The sequence below is a fragment of the Alligator mississippiensis genome, chromosome 1 (assembly GCF_030867095.1).
Source record: "Alligator mississippiensis isolate rAllMis1 chromosome 1, rAllMis1, whole genome shotgun sequence".
Taxonomy (NCBI): domain Eukaryota; kingdom Metazoa; phylum Chordata; order Crocodylia; family Alligatoridae; genus Alligator; species Alligator mississippiensis.
The window spans coordinates 350981-365792 of record NC_081824.1 but is presented as its reverse complement, the minus strand read 5'-3'; the positions used below and the strand labels follow the sequence as shown (position 1 = coordinate 365792).

At 63.4% G+C, this 14812-nt stretch overlaps 2 protein-coding genes across 5 annotated transcripts in view; one reads left to right on the top strand and one right to left on the bottom strand.

The window, feature by feature from the left end:
* Positions 1-12382, top strand: part of IFT172 (intraflagellar transport 172) — a 45919-nt gene extending 33537 nt beyond the window's left edge. For 2 of the 3 annotated variants that reach the window (XM_059727416.1, XM_059727410.1), the window contains 15 exons: positions 502-611; positions 958-1087; positions 1513-1611; positions 1895-2004; positions 2248-2314; positions 2531-2617; positions 4099-4215; positions 8345-8455; positions 9111-9230; positions 9518-9613; positions 9795-9854; positions 10562-10660; positions 11399-11552; positions 11913-12004; positions 12254-12382. In XM_059727416.1, coding sequence (XP_059583399.1) covers positions 502-611; positions 958-1087; positions 1513-1611; positions 1895-2004; positions 2248-2314; positions 2531-2617; positions 4099-4215; positions 8345-8455; positions 9111-9230; positions 9518-9613; positions 9795-9854; positions 10562-10660; positions 11399-11552; positions 11913-12004; positions 12254-12343 — 1542 coding nt within the window. In that variant the 3' untranslated portion in view covers positions 12344-12382. The remainder of the gene's footprint in view (positions 1-501; positions 612-957; positions 1088-1512; positions 1612-1894; positions 2005-2247; positions 2315-2530; positions 2618-4098; positions 4216-8344; positions 8456-9110; positions 9231-9517; positions 9614-9794; positions 9855-10561; positions 10661-11398; positions 11553-11912; positions 12005-12253) is intronic. The other variant, XM_059727415.1, reaches the window with a different exon arrangement.
* A 154-nt stretch (positions 12383-12536) lies between these two features.
* Positions 12537-14812, bottom strand: KRTCAP3 (keratinocyte associated protein 3). Of its 2 annotated transcripts, XM_059727438.1 has the most exons (6): positions 14750-14800; positions 14192-14382; positions 13906-13965; positions 13429-13629; positions 13209-13343; positions 12537-13048 (listed from the first exon to the last, which is right to left on the bottom strand). In XM_059727438.1, the coding sequence occupies exons 1-6, from the start codon at positions 14775-14777 to the stop codon at positions 12923-12925; spliced, it is 741 nt and encodes a 246-aa protein (XP_059583421.1). In that variant the 5' UTR covers positions 14778-14800; the 3' UTR covers positions 12537-12922. The 2 variants fall into 2 exon arrangements, with proteins under 2 accessions (XP_059583421.1, XP_014465316.2); XM_014609830.3 differs by having other exon boundaries at positions 14192-14812.

Sequence of the window (14812 nt, the reverse complement as noted above, 5' to 3'; positions counted from 1 at the left end):
TCCTATGACCCCAGCTGACTTCCTGCCCTTTGGGCAGGGGGCTGGACCCAATGATCTTGCGAGGTCCCTTCCAGCCCTAATGTCTATGAGATCTATGAATCTATGAAACGGAGTTGCATGACAGTAGGACAGAAACCCCTCCATTCCTTGAGGTGGGACGAGGAGTGGGAGGGAAGATGCACCAGCGGGGGGTTGGATCCCATGGTGGGACGGGAGGTTAGGGTGCTGTTCTGCCTCCCCCAGCCTGGCCCCAGAGAAGCAGACTGGGCAGAAATAGCCTGCAGCTCACCTCAGGCTCCCAGCCACGACCCCACCTCCTGTGCACAAAGCCAGCCTGTGCCACAACACGGGTAGCTACGACCCAAGGGGTCCTGGCAGGGAGAGCAGGTACTCCTCCCTAGGTGGGGGGGAGGATCAGCTGGGCCATGGGGCTACGAGGTCCCTGGGGCAGGGGGCTGGCCGCTGAGCTAGGCCCCACTGCTCACCCCGGGCTGCATGCAGGAGGCTGGCATGTGGAGTGACGCCCTGCGCATCTGCAAGGAGTACGTGCCCGGGCGCCTGGAGGCGCTGCAGGAGGAGTATGACAGAGAAGCGGCCAAGAAGGGCTCCAGGTAGGCTAGGCTGCAGGTGCCGGCTGCCCTGGGGGCAGGAGCTGGGGGCTTGCTCTGCCTGCTGGGCTGCACAGACCCCACTTGGCTGGTTGCTGCCATCTGTGGTGCAGGGTTGTGCTCTCCCTGCTGGCGTGGGGGGCCCTTCCCCTGCTCTGGGCCATGTACCCGAGCACAGAGCAAGGAGGGCAATGTGGCACTGTGGAGCGGCTCTAGGAGGTACCTTGCCAGCTCCCCCTACCTCAGGACCACCATGCCAGCCCTTTTCCATGGCCATAGAGCTGCACCAGTCCCCCAACCCCTTTTGCCCAGGCCATCCTGCACTCACACCTTGCCTTGCTCCTGGCAGAGGCCTGGAGGGGATGCTGGAGCAAGCGCGAGAGTGGGAGCGGGCTGGGGAGTACGGCCGGGCGGTGGACTGCTACCTGAAGGTGCAGGATCCCAGCAACAGCCTCCTGACCGAGAAGTGCTTGCTCAAGGTACGGCTGGGCCCATGGCCCCTTGTGCCCTCCTCCGGTGCCCAGGGGCCAGACACCTCCCCTGCCTCCAGGCTTCTCCATGAGGCTCTGACTGACCAGAGAGAGGAGCCCCAGGTGCCAGGACCCAGGGGACTATGCCCCCAGCCCCACATGAGCACAGGCCCCAGGGGCTGGGCTCACCCCCAGAACCCAACACTAATGCTGGGATGACGTGGGGGTCTTTCCCTGTGTTGGCACCAGCGTGTGCCCAGGCTGCTGGGCCCCCACCAGAGTGCCTGCAGCTCCTGGGGCAGGACCAGGCATTGCCAAGTCCCCCCACACCAAATGCAAGGCTCCTAAAGACTCCTACCAGTGATTGGAGCTGGGCAGGGGCTTTGCGGCGGCTCCTCCCTGCCTTGGTGCTACTGATGCTTCCTCTCCGGCAGGCGGCTGAGCTGGCCATTAAGTTCCTGGGGCAGCCGCACAGCATGGAGGTGACACGGGCAGTAGGCCCGCAGCTGGTGGCCATGAGGAAGTTCAGTGCGGTAAGGTGGAGCAGGGAGCAAGGCAGCCGCGGGAGCTGAGCCATGGGATTGCGTGCTGTGGGAGGTGGGCATAGTGCCCAGGATGGGCACTGGCCGTGACCTGTTGAGTGTTGCTAGCATTGCCCAGAAGGCCTGGGCTTGGGCCTGGCCTGGAGTCCACCTAAGACATGGACACCCTGGCCCTGAGGCATGACCATCCCCTGCCCCAGTGCTGGGGTGCACGCATAGCCCCGGCCCTGGGAGCTGGCGCTGTCCCAGCCATGACCCTGCCATGGCCCTGCAGGCAGCTGAGCTGTACCTCAACCTGGACCTGATCCGAGAAGCCATCGACGCCTTCATCGAGGGTGAGGAGTGGAACAAGGCCAAGCGGGTGGCCAAGGAGCTGGATCCCAGGTGTGTGCAGTCCACCCCTCCCTGCGTGCCCTGCTCCCTGCCTCTGTCCTAGAGCCCTCCCCTGTCTGTCTGTCTGTCTAGCTGGCTGTCCTTAGGCATCATCCCTCCAAAGGCCACCCAGGCAGGGCTGGCAGCTGTCGTGGGCCAGAGCAGCAGCAGGGCACCCCAGCTGGACCCCTGGGCTCCCCTGTGGGCACCGTGCCCCAGTAGGCTTGGCCACCAACGAGGCCCCTCTCTGCCCAGCAGGTCGGAGGAGTATGTGGACCAGCGCTACAAGGAGTATTTAAAGAACCAGGGCAAAGTGGATTCTGTAAGAATGCATCTGTCAGGGGTGGAGGGGCAGGATCAGCGTGTGCCCCTTGGGGCTGTGCCTGCCTGGGGCTGGGCAAGGGGGCTGGGCCTGGGGAGCCCAAGGGGCTGGCGCTTGTGTGCCTCCATCAGGCTGGAGCACCGCAGGGTGTCTGTGGGGTGGGGCAGGTGTGGACTGCATTAGCAAGGCCCCAGGGTTTCACACATCTATCTTCAGCTGGTGGGAGTGGACGTCATGGCTGCTTTGGACATGTACGCAGAGCGGGAGCAGTGGGAGAAGTGCCTTGAGACAGCAGCCAAGCAGGTAGCTACCATGGCCCTGTGCGTGGTACTGGGACCAGCAGAAGAGGGAGAAGCAGCAGGAGCTCTGCCCTCCCTGCCAGCACTCTCACTGGCACAGGTCACACCACCCCCTGGATCGTGCCCATGCTTTGTACCACGTGGACCCCTCAGTCTGATCCAGACTGCCAGGAGGGTTTCCTTGTCAGTTCCACATTCTCCTTTGCATTTCGCTGAGTGCTTGGCCCAGCACCTGGGCGCCACGGCAGGGAGAGCACTCGCTCCTGATCTCGCTCCTGTGCCCAGGGAGCATGGATTGGGCACTCAGCCCCAGGCCTGGCAGAGCCAAATGGGTGCAGCAGGGCTCTTGCACAGTCTCTAGCTCTCAGACCCCTGTGTCCCCTGCCTTCAGGGGACACCGGGTCTAGGCAGGGGCTCTGATGTGCCAGGGCAGGACAACGTGCTGCCTCCTTGGAACAGGCATGGTGAGTGTCTCCGTGGCAGAGAGGAAGAGGTCTGAGCCACAGAGGCCACAAAACAAACAGAGCAGGTGGCTGGGGCGTGCCCTGGTCCTTCCTGCCCCTTGCCTCAGCCCCTTGCAGCACAGGACTCCCCCCATGTTTTCTCCCCATGGGCAGCCCAGGCCTGCCAGAAATGTCCTGTGCACCTGCCTGGGCCTTCCAGCTAGCTGGGTGCTGCAGCACCGAGGGGCATGGCCTCCAAACATGCTGTGCACTCCTGCCGTGTGCGGAGGGGAAGCCCCAGCAGCCCTGCCCACCTTGCCCCCTCCTGTGGCTCTCCTGAATCCACACATGGGGAGAAGCTCATTGGCAGACTTCTAGCAACAATGCATTTATGTGCATGTGCGTGCATATGTATGCGTGCATGTGTATGTGTCCGGGTGCTGGCTTCTGGCAAGGCCCCTCAATCTGCTCTGAAATTCAGAGGTTTTTCACAGGAATTCCCAGCCCCTGCAGTCTCTCCCCCCATGATTCAAAATCTTTATTGGTGATCTAGAGCTTTGTGCAGTTCCTAGAGACCCCATGGAGAAGCATGGGAGAGGGTGTGGACTGCCACAGCCCCTGCTTACGCAGCAACCCCTTTCCTCCCTTGACCATTTAAATCTGGTTTGGTTTCGTGTGGCCTCTGCTCCTGCTGGAAGGCTGCTCCAACCCCTCACGGGGTGCTGGAACCGGTTGCCTGGTGGATTCTCCAGCACGTAGTCTTTCTGTCATGGTTCATAGAAAGACGTTAGGGCCGGAAGGGACTTCGTAAAATCATCATGTTCAAGAACTCTAGAACAGGAGGTTCCAGTAACACGAGGAAGGGCATCGGAAAGGCCTCAACACAAGACCTGGAGGAGTAGCACCTTAGCTCAGTGTGCATGTGTATGTGCATGCGTGTGCCACAGACGTGCTGGTGAAATCTCCCCGTTCACCATCACCAGCTCACGTTTGCATGGAAATGCAAAGCCTGATGCTGCTGTGCTTCTTGTCCCTGCTCCAGAACTACAAAGTCCTGCACAAGTACGTGGCTCTGTATGCGACCCACCTCATCCGAGAGGGCAGCTATGGCAAAGCCCTGAGTCTGTACGTCCAGCATGGAGCCCCTGCCAACCCACAGGTAAGGGAGAAGCCCAGCACGGGGTCAGAGGCATGGTTGTGTGGTGTGGTCATGCCTTCAGCTTGTTCTGCCCTGGGCAGAGGCTGCAAGGAGGGTGGTCTGGGAGCCAGGTCTACCCTGCTGCGATCTCCTCTGGCCACAGGGTCTCTAGGTAGGGACCTGTGGCCAGTCCCTGCTCCCTCTGCCTGCTGAGAGGAAGGCAGTGGCCATGGGTCTTTCCTTAAGCAGCGAACTGAAGTTTCCAAATCATGACCTGGTTCTCACAGGAGCTTCAGTTACTGGGACATCTGCTGTGAGGGGGCACAGCAATGCTGAGCCAGTCCAGCAAGGTCTTGGGGTGCGTGGGGATAATGTGTTGATACAGCTGGTGCGGAGGCCATGAGGAGAGCAGCTCTCCTCTACTTGTTGCTCTCACGCAGGGAGGAACTGGTTGAGAATGTGAGGGAGGAAGGTGACCTGGGAGACGGTGACCATGACATGATATTTTGCCCGGGCTCTACGTGAGCTGTTACCACCCAGGAAAGAGATCTGGGAGTCACTGGTGACATCAGCTCAGGGCCCAGCTGCTCAAACAGCGTGTTAGGGGTTATTAAGAAGGGAATTGTAAGTGAAACAGAAAGTACCACGATGCCCCTTGATGAATCTATGGTGGGTCCATGCCTTGACTGCTGTGCCTGGTTCTGCTCCCCACACCTCAGCAAGGATGTAAAAGAACTAGAGAAGGGCAACAAGGATGATTTATGGCCTGGAGGGGCTTCCATGTGAGGAGAGACTAAAGAGGCCAGGCCTGCTCAGTTTAGAAAAGAGGTGCTTGAGGGGGAACATGAGAAGGGTTTACAAAATAAATGGTGGGGGAAAAGTCACTAGGGATTTATTATATACTGTCTCTAACAATACAAGAGGAAGCCGTACCACAAGATTGCAGAGATGCTCGGTTTGTACAATTATACAGAAACAAAGGGGATCTATCGAAGCAACTGTGACAACTATAGAGGTAACTCCCTGTTGAACATCGTCGAAAAAGTTGTCGCTTGCATCCTGCCTCCCCAGGCTGCAGGCTGTAGGTGAAAGAAGGTATCCTGAAAGTCAGTGAGGTTCTCGCCCAGGCCGTTCCACCATTGATATGATGTTTTCAGTAAAGCAACTGCAAGAGAAGTGTAAAGAAAAACAAGTACAGTAAAAGCTCCGTTAACCGGCACCTTACAAGCCGGCATGTTCTATTAACCGGCACGTCAGGTTGTAAGGTAAAGTGAAATCGGAAGTGCCCACCATAACACTTCTAGTTTCTCCGAGCCCTCGAGGCCTGGGGCAAAGCAGCCTGCACTGCCAAGCCCCCACAGTCTGGGGCATAGCAGGCTACGCGGGGCCTGCCTCCCTGTCCCTCGGGGCCTGCGGGAGGGTTGGTGATGCCCTGGCCACGGCGGGAGAAGCAGGTCTCTCAATTAACCGGCATATTTTGTTATCCGGCACCCTGCATTCCCCATGGGTGCCAGATAACAAAGCTTTTACTGTACCACTGTAAGTAGCCTTCATCAATCTGACGAAGACCTCTGATACAGTCAATAGACAGGGTCTTTTTACTGTTCTGAAGAAACTGGTTTGTCCTCCCCAAACTGTTGAACATCATTTGCTTCTTGCAGCAAGGTATGATGGCAACTCTAGTGTATGAAAACAAAGAATCAAACATCTTTGACATCAACAACGGGATGAAACAGCATCAGACCTCATGTGCTGGAGGCTGCAGGGAGAGAGAAACACTGGAAAAGACCCTGCTCAGACCCAGTTCACTCTCCCTTTCAGCATACACTGTTTGTCACTGTCGCACAAGAGACTGAGCAAGACGGACCTGTGGTCTGACCCAGTCCATGGCAATTCGTATGTTCTTATATTCTTACGAGTTCAACTCCTAAGAGAAGGAAGGAAGGAGAGCAGCAGAAAAAAGACCCTGGACTTCAAAATAGCAGGTTTCAGCAAACTCAGGGAATTGGGGGGCAGGATACGCAAGTTGGAAGTGAAAGGGCCCAGGGGAGCCCACTGTACTCGAAGGAGCTTGCATTAAGGGCACGGGGGCAGAATTTCCCTACGGAAGTGAGAAGGGAAGAGCAGAAGGAGCCTGGCCTGGTCCGACGGTGAACGCTTCAGCGAGGTGGAACTCGGAAAGGATTCCTGCAGAGAGTGGGAACACGGCCGGAGCGCTAGGGAGGCATCACACGGAGAAAACCGGGAAGGCCAAGGCTCGATGGGGGATGCAGTTGGCCAGAGATGTCAGCTGCCATAGAAAGGGGCTCTACAGGTGTGTCAGAAGTAAGGGGAGGACAAAGGGAAACGCAGGGCCCTCACTGAATGGAGAAGGCCACAGGTGATGCGGGGAAGGCTGCCTTTGCTACTTCAGACTTCACAAAGTCAGCTACCAGGTGGCAAGTACGGTGGCAGCCAGCATTCAGCAGGTCCATGCAGGACGCACCCAAAGTTACCGAGAGAATTTGGAGCTAGTGGCTGTCCTTGAGAAACGTGGAGGTCAGATGAGGTCCTGGATGACTGGAAAATGCCAACTACAGCACATCTTTTAGAAGGGGTAGAAGGAAGATCTGGGGAACTTACAGACCAGTCAGCCTGACCTTGACACCTGGAAAAATGATGGAGCAGGTCCTCAAGGAATCCCTGGTGAAGCCCCTAGAGGAGAACAAGGTGACCAAGGAGGCATTTACTCCCCAAGGGCAAGTCAAGCCTGGCCAACCTGATTGCCTTCTAGGATAAGGTGGCTGGCTCCGTGGATGGGGCAGAGCAGTGGTTGTGATATGCCTTGACATTAGGAGGCTTCTAATGCCGTCTTCCATGGTGTGCTCATGACCTAAGGAATACAGACTAGGTGAAAGTCATGCAAGGTGGATACATAACTGATCAGGTCATTGCACTCAACGGGGAGTCGTCCATGGCTCAGTGTCTAGCTGGGAGGAGGTATCATATCAAGCGGGGCTCCCAAGGGATCTGTCCTGGGCCCAGTGTCTTCATTAACAATCTGGAGGATGTGACCAAGTGCATGCTCAGCGAGTTGCAGGTGCACTGCAGTGTGGCGTTAGGATTCAGAGGGATCTTGGAAAGCTGGAGAAATTGGTCCAAAATCAGTTGGATGAAAGTCAAGGCGGACCGCTTTTCTCCTCATGCAGAGAGTAGGACACGTAGCAGCAGCTTGGAACGAGAGCAGAGCAGGATGAGGTTGGATACCAGGAAAAACTTCTTCGCTGCAAAACAGCGAGGCAGTGGGCTTGATGCTCAGGGACAGTGTGCAGTGGCCATCACGGGAGACCACATAAGCCATGCTCGAGGCGATCCAGGAGTAGCAATGCCTGGGGTAGAAGCAGCGCTCCACACATGGCTTGTTTGCAAAAGATTACGGAGCTGGGAAGGATCATGGAGGAGACGGGATGCTGGAGGAGGGGTTCTGGCCCCCGGTCAGGGTGTGAGGAGTCCTGGCGCCTGCCCCGAACTGCCGGGCAGAGCCAAGGGGGCTCTGCTGTCTGCCATGTGGAGCTGGGGAGGAATCTTTTCCCCTCACATGGCAGGGTTTATTTTTCACCTTCCTCAGCAGTGCTGGGAGCTGGCTGCAGCCCTGCTGAGGGTTGTGACTGGGCTGTGCCAGTGCTCCTGTGGGAACTCAGCCCAGAGGGTCCTGCCTAGAGGGTCTTGCCCCTCCACTCAGGGTCAGACTGACACTGCACTGGGGGCAGGAGGGGGTTTTCCTCCACGGTCAGTTAAACTGCAGCAAGGGAGGCTGAGGTTGGAGACCAGGGAGAGCTGTCTTGCTCTGAACAGCCTTGGACCCATCGCCTAAGGAGGTTGTGGACTCCTGTCCCTCTGCTTTCAGGAGCGGGTTGGACAGATGCTGGGCTGGGGAGGCTCAGGCAGGGACCGTGCGGCTTCGAGCAGGGCCTGGACAAGCTGTGGCCACCCGAGGACCAGCCAGCCCAGCTGCGCTGGCTACGGTTGCCCTGTCTGCCCGGTCAGACCTTCCTGAGTCTTCCGCAGGGCCGGGCGCCGTCCTAGCAGCCCGTCGCTGGGACATGCTGCCCCTGGGAGCCCCCCTCTGTGCCCCCATCACCAGAGACGGTCGTTCCCCCTTCTCTTCCAGAACTTCAACATTTACAAGCGTCTCTTTGTGGAGATGGTGAATGCGACCGGCATGAACAGCGCCGAGGCCTACCCCAGCTGGGCCGACCTTCGGGACATGCTCTTCAACCTGGTGAGAGGGCATTGTGCCCCGGGCCACTGCTGCCACCGCCTCCCCTTTGGGGCCTGCGCCGTGGGGGGGAGTGGTGCCTGGGGGGGTCGGACAGCGCGGGGAGTAGGAGAGGGCTGTCAGGTGGTGGTGGCTGGCCTGGGGGGGCAGAGGCTTGTAGCCAACCCGCTAGGTGGGAGCCAGCAGGAGCCATCCTGGGGAGAGCAGGAGTCATCTCATGAGCTCCCCATGCCCGGGTGCTGCCTGCCCAGGATGCCACAGCCGGGATGCGTTGCCCGCTTCGGGGCTGTGAGGGGAGCAGAGGCGGGGGAAGAGTGCAGGGAGCTGGGGATTGGAGCTGGCGTGCGAGCGGGGCTGGCACCGGGAGGGAGAGCCCACGCTGTCCCTGTCCCGTGCATTAGTGCTGGCAGTGCCCCCCACTGCGGGTCACCTGCGGCACTGCCCTCACCTCGACCCCACTCCCCTTCCGGCCTGGCTGCCCCGCAGGAAGCGGGATGGACACTCGGTACCGAGGACGCTGCAGCCCTGCCCTAGGGCTTCCCCTGCTTCCTTCTGGCTCACCCTGCCCCTGCCCCTGCCCTGTCGCTGAGTGCTCTCGTGGATGGGCTGGCATGTGCCCATGGGCTGACATGTTGCCGGGACCCCTCTGCACCTGCAGTGCGAGAGTCTGGTGAAGTCAAGCGAAGCCAACACACCTGCGCACGAGGAGTTCGAGAACATACTGCTGGTCTGCCACTACTACGCCACCCGCTCCGCTGCCCAGGCCGTGAAGCAGCTGGTAAGGCCTCAGCTGTCCTGCACGGCAAGGAGGTGCTTTAGCCAAACAGCATCTTGGCCCCGGCGTAAGGGTGCCTGGGTGCAGCTGGACGGGATGAGCTGGCAGCCTAGCTGTAGACTGTGCCTGGGCTGCAGGTGGGGTCTGGATGGGGCTGAGGGGCAGTGGGCACCAGGGTCCAGGTGCCAGAGCACAGACAGCTCTACCAGCTCCCGCAGGCACTGGCTGCTCACGGGTCTTGGCCCCTGGGCACCGGCTGCCCACAGTTCTCAAGACTTCTCTACCCTCAGGACATTGTGGCTGCCAAGCTGTCGATTTCCCTGCTGCGTCACACTGAGCTCATCCCTGCAGACAAAGCCTTCTATGAAGCCGGCACTGCGGCCAAGGTGAGCATCAGACCTGGTGCCCCCACGGCCGCCAGGGAGCTGGGCTGGAAGGGGCAGGGCCGAGTGCCTCACCATGCCTGGACCCAGCACTGGGCGCAGCCTGGCAGCACAGGGTAATGGGCACTGGGGTCCTGGTGCCTGCTGGGCAGCCGTTCACCCCTGTCCCTGTGCTCTGCACCAGGCCATCGGCTGGGAGAACATGGCCTTCGTCTTCCTGAACCGGTTTCTGGACCTCTGTGATGTAAGTGGGTTTGGGGTAGGTGGGGGAGCCATGCTGGCTGGGGAGGTGCTGCTCACACTGCCCAGGGGCTGGGGTGAATGACATCAGGGCTATCTCCCTCTCTGTCCATGGTCGTGCAGGGAGCTGCAGGGACGTCTCTCGGGCTTCTGGCCCCAGGGGACAAGTTCCACCAGTCCCTGACCTTGGGTGTCAGCGCTCCTATGTGGGATGGCCGTGTCCGGGTGCAGCACAGCCGGGAGCTGGGAGCACTTGTCCTGCCAAGCTGCTTCTCCCGGGTTGGGGGCAGAGGCTGCTCCAAGTCTGGGACAGGACAGTGCATGGAGGATGAGGCCGGAGGAGGAATGATGGGCTGGGGCCATGAGGGACTGCCCAGCACCAGCTCCAGGGAGAGATGGTGCTGCTCTAGGGTCCAGCCCCCTGTGATGTGTCCATGGAGGGGGGCTGTGGGACATGCTGTGGGCTCTGCCCTGGGGTCAGCGAGGGATCCCGGGTCTGGACAGGGCCTGTGCCCTACAGGGCACCCCCAGGCCTGGCACAAGCATGGCACAGGCAGTGGAACTGTCCCTGGTGCCTAGGAGCCCCAACTCCTACAGCTGGTGGGGCTGCACGTTGGTCCCGGGCCCCCCACAGAGGGACCACCCAGCCCAGCCACGGGCCCTGCAAGCACCTGCAGGGTCGGCCCCTCGGCACGGTCTCTTTGCCCCCAGGCCATCGAGGAGGGGACACTGGACGCCCTGGACCACTCCGACTTCCAGGACACGGACATCCCCTTCGAGGTGCCGCTCCCGGCCCAGCAGCACGTGGCCGTGAGTGTCAGTCAGTGGGGAGCGAGGCTGGCAAGGGGCTCCAGAGGTCACGTGGCCTGAGGCAGGACCAGTCTCGCCTAAGACAGTCCAGACAAACCCCGTGTCCGACCTCAGGGCCACACGGCACAGTCGCCCCGACACAGCCCCCGGCATCGCCTCCATTCCTGCCCCCAGGAAAGCTGGGGGGGCTGCAGCTGCCAGTGTCCTGCTGCCAGGGGTGTCATAGGCACTGCAGAGACCCCAGGCCCAGGCTGTGACCCTGCTGCTGGAGAAAGCAGAACCCTCCATTGCGAACCAGTCTGAGCAGGGGGGAAATCCCTTCCTGCCCCAGTGCAGTGCGGGGCTGAGCCTGAGCGCGGGGGCAAGACCCTCCAGCCGGGACCCTGCGGGGTGGGTGCCAGCAGGAGCACTGGCCCAGCCCGGCCCCTCCCCAGCCTGGGCTGCAGCACCAGCCAGCGCCTTCGAAGAAGGCTTAAAAACCCCGACACATGGAGCAGAAAGCACAGCGGGGGCGGGGGGTGCAACCAGCAGAGACCAGAGGCCTGGGACCCCCCCAGCAGAGCACAGGCATCGCTGCGCCTGGAGCATCCCACGCTGCCTCAGAAGCTGGGCAGGGCCCTGTGGGGCAGTGCTGGCAGGGGGGTGAGGAGAGCGTCTCCCGTGGCCCCGTGTCACTGGGCCAGGGCTGGGCAGTGCCGATGCCAGGGCCCGGCTGAGGCTGCGCTTGGCCCCGGGCAGGAGGAGCAGCGGGAAGAGGTGCGGGACTGGGTGCTCACCATGTCCATGGACCAGCGGCTGGAGCAGGTATTGCCACGGGACGAGCGTGGCACCTATGAGGCCTCACTGGTGGCGGCCAGCACGGGCGTGCGCTCCCTGCCCTGTGTGCTCACTGGTGAGTCGAGTCGGCCAGGCAGGAGGGGAGCAGAGGGGCGTCCTGCCTGGTGCTGCTGCCCCCCGAGGGGGCTGGGCCCACGCAGCCCTGTGCTTTCCAAGGGGCGAGGCCCAGGGGCCATGTGGTGCCCCATTGGGGCCAGCAGCAGAAGGGTACTTGTGGGGGGGGGGGCGGCTGGCAGGTCTTGCCTCTGTGGCCCCTGGGGCTGGCTCTGGGGGGAAGGGGGCAGAGAGCACCAGGCAGGGGCTTCATGAGGGGGTGCCCCACGGCTCAGCCAAGCCCCGGCCTTCCCAGTGCCGCATGCAGACCGAGGCTGAGGCCCCAGCTCACAGGCTCTGGGGGGGGGCGGGGGGTGTGCAGGCTATCCCGTGCTGAGGAACAAGGTCGAGTTCAAGCGCCCGGGGAAGGAGGCCAACAAGGACACGTGGAACAAATTCCTGATGGCTGTCAAGGTGAGGGGCTGCGGGCAGGGCCGGGCTGGGCCAGTCTGCCCTGGGGCCAGGCCTGTGGTGATGGCCCGCAGGGCGGAGGGGCCTGCGCAACGTGACCGCGTGCACGGGGCAGTGGGGCCCAGGAGCAGGGTGCAGGGCCCCCACGTCCCGCCGGGCAGGGGCGGGTGCTGGCCCCAGCGGGGTGAGGGGTGCTGGGGTGGCTGCTGCTGCTGCCAGGCTCACCGCCAGCTGGACCCTGCTGTCTTGCAGACGTCGCACAGCCCCAGCTGCCAGGACGTGCTCAAGTTCGTCAGCCAGTGGTGCGGGGGGCTGCCCAGCACCAGCTTCTCCTTCCAGTGAGCTGGCACGGCCCAGGCCTAGTAAACATATGTCTGCCGAGCTGCTGCCGCCGCCTGACTCCTGCATCTGCCCCTGCGGCTGCAGCACCCAGGCCCCACTCCCCCCTGCCCTGCCCCGACGGGGTCGGTCCTGCCAGGCCCGAGTGCCCTGCCCCTTGTCCCGGTGCCAGCGACGCAGCGCCAAGGGGCACAGGTGCGGGGGGTGGAACAGCACAGCTTTATTCTTACAGCGAAGCAGCCCCTGGCCTGGCCTCATGCGGCTCCTTCCCCCCCACCCCCGGAGATGCAGCCCCTCGGCCAGGCCCCAGCGCTGGGGCAGGGCCCCTAGTCCCGTGCGGGGGAAGCATGCGGGCCCAGCCTGGGACACAGGCAGCCTGGCCTTCCTGCTGCCTGCGTCCCCCGCCTCCGGTGGGGGCCCAGGGCTCTCCTGCAGCCGCACCGGAGAGCGGAGGAAGTGTCAGGCCAGCCCGGCCGGCACCTGTGCACGGAGCGGAGCAGGCTGGGGCCGCGGGTCCAGCCGGGGCCGGGGGCTGCCACTACAAGGATGCAGCCCTGCTGGGGCCTCAGGCAGCCGTTCCCTCTACACACGGGCCTCAGCCTGGTGCTCAGCCTCAGCCCGGGCAGGCAGCAGCCGGTGAGTCTCACGCCGGGGCAGGTCCGCAGGCACCGAAGTCGTCTCCATCCTCTCCACAGCCGCCTCATCCAGCTGCAAGAGGAGCAGCTGCCCTGAGCCCACACCCTCCTGTGGGGCACGGGTGGGGGGTGGCTCCCTACTCCCCCTGGCACACACAGGCTTGTGCATCCAGCCCTGATCCCCTGCAACTGGGCTTGGGTGAGGGGCTGGCTGCCAGCGCCGGGGATCCTACCTGCTCCTGGACACAGGCGGGGGCGCAGGGCCCAATGCCGCGGAGGATCAGAGCCACGACGCAGCACCTGCCCGAGAGCACAGCCTCCGCCGCCGCCACCGCCATGGTGGGCAGCCAGAGCGCCAGGGCTGTGTCCTGTGGGCAGCAACGGGGGTCAGGGCTGCGGTCAGGCAGGGCCGCGGGGAGGGGCTCGGGACGCAGCACTGTCCCCGGGACTCACGTAGATGCGGGTGGTGTCGAAGGGGCAGTCATTGGTGGCAAAGGCGATGCGGGCATCGGCTGGGAGGTCTGAGCTGTTGCAGCCGGCAACCAGGTGGGTGCCACGGCTGGCCACGGTGAGGGAGACGGCCAGGGCCAGGCCCAGGCTGCAGGCCGCTGACAGCAGCCCGTTCAGCAGTGCCACTCCCAGCAGGGCCCAGTGCTGCGGCACAGCGGGAAAGTGGGTGCGGGCAGCCCCGGGGCCCCAGGCCCACCCCCACCCCTGCCCCCCTCCTTGGGCCCTGCCCCAGCACCGTCCTCCCCGAGGGCTGTGCAGCTCCCGGCCCGGTGCCAGGTGCTGCCGTAAGCCCTGCGAGCCGGCCCCCGCCCGGAGCCTGGTGCGGGCGTGGAGCAGCTGGGAGAGCGGCGCCGCCGGGGCAAGGTCCAGGGCGCGGCCGCGCTGCAGGGGCTGGGCTGCCCCCGCCCCGGCCCCACTCACCAGGGCGGCTCGCAGCAGGTTCCGGGACACCAGGATGGCCACGATCCCGGTCCCGATGCTCTGGGGAGGACACTGGCTCAGCTCCCGCTGGCAGCGCGAGCCCCCGTGCTGACACCTCCCAGGGCCACGGGCTTGCCCCGGCCAGGCTGCAGGCTTGGCCCCCCCCAGCCCCGGTCCTGTGTGCTCAAGTGCCCCGCGAGGCGGGGGCCAGGCCTGGCCCTCGCGAGGGTCCCCAGGGCAGCTTGTGCAGGGACGGGCGGGCACAGCTGGCGGCTCGGGGACTCACCAGCAAGCCGGAGGTGACGGCAACCACGTTGGCGGTGGTGTACTCGTGCTGCGTGGAGCGGGCGCGCGTGGGCCGGGCCACGTGGCGCAGGACGGCGCCGTGCACGATGGCGCCCAGCACGAGGCCGGCGTGGCCCAGCAGCACCAGCCACAGCCCGCAGCGCGCCAGGGCCCGTCGCCCGCGCGGCCCCCCTGCAACGGCCACGCGCTGCTGGCATCGGGGGGCCGCGGGGGCCACAGGCCGGGGCTCAGGCACAGCACGCGAGGGGGGAGGGGCTGTGCACGGGGCACGCGGGGGGGGGCCTGCACGCGCACCTGTGCACGCGGCAGGGGGGGGCTGCACACGCACCTGTGCACGTGGCCGGGGGGGGCTGCACACGCACCTGTGCACTGGGAGGCGGGGGAGGGCTTGTGCGCACATGCAAGTGCGCGCGGGGGCACGGGGGGTGCGGCCGGGGAGAAGGACACCGCACGCACAGGTGTGTGCGGGGGAGAATTGCGCGTGCGGCGGGACGAGGGTGGCACAAGGGGCCGGGGGGCTCGAGGCCGCGGCACTCACCGACCTCGCAGCCGCCGGCCCGGCCCATCCCGCCGCAGGAAGCCCGGCGCCCGCTCGCCCGCC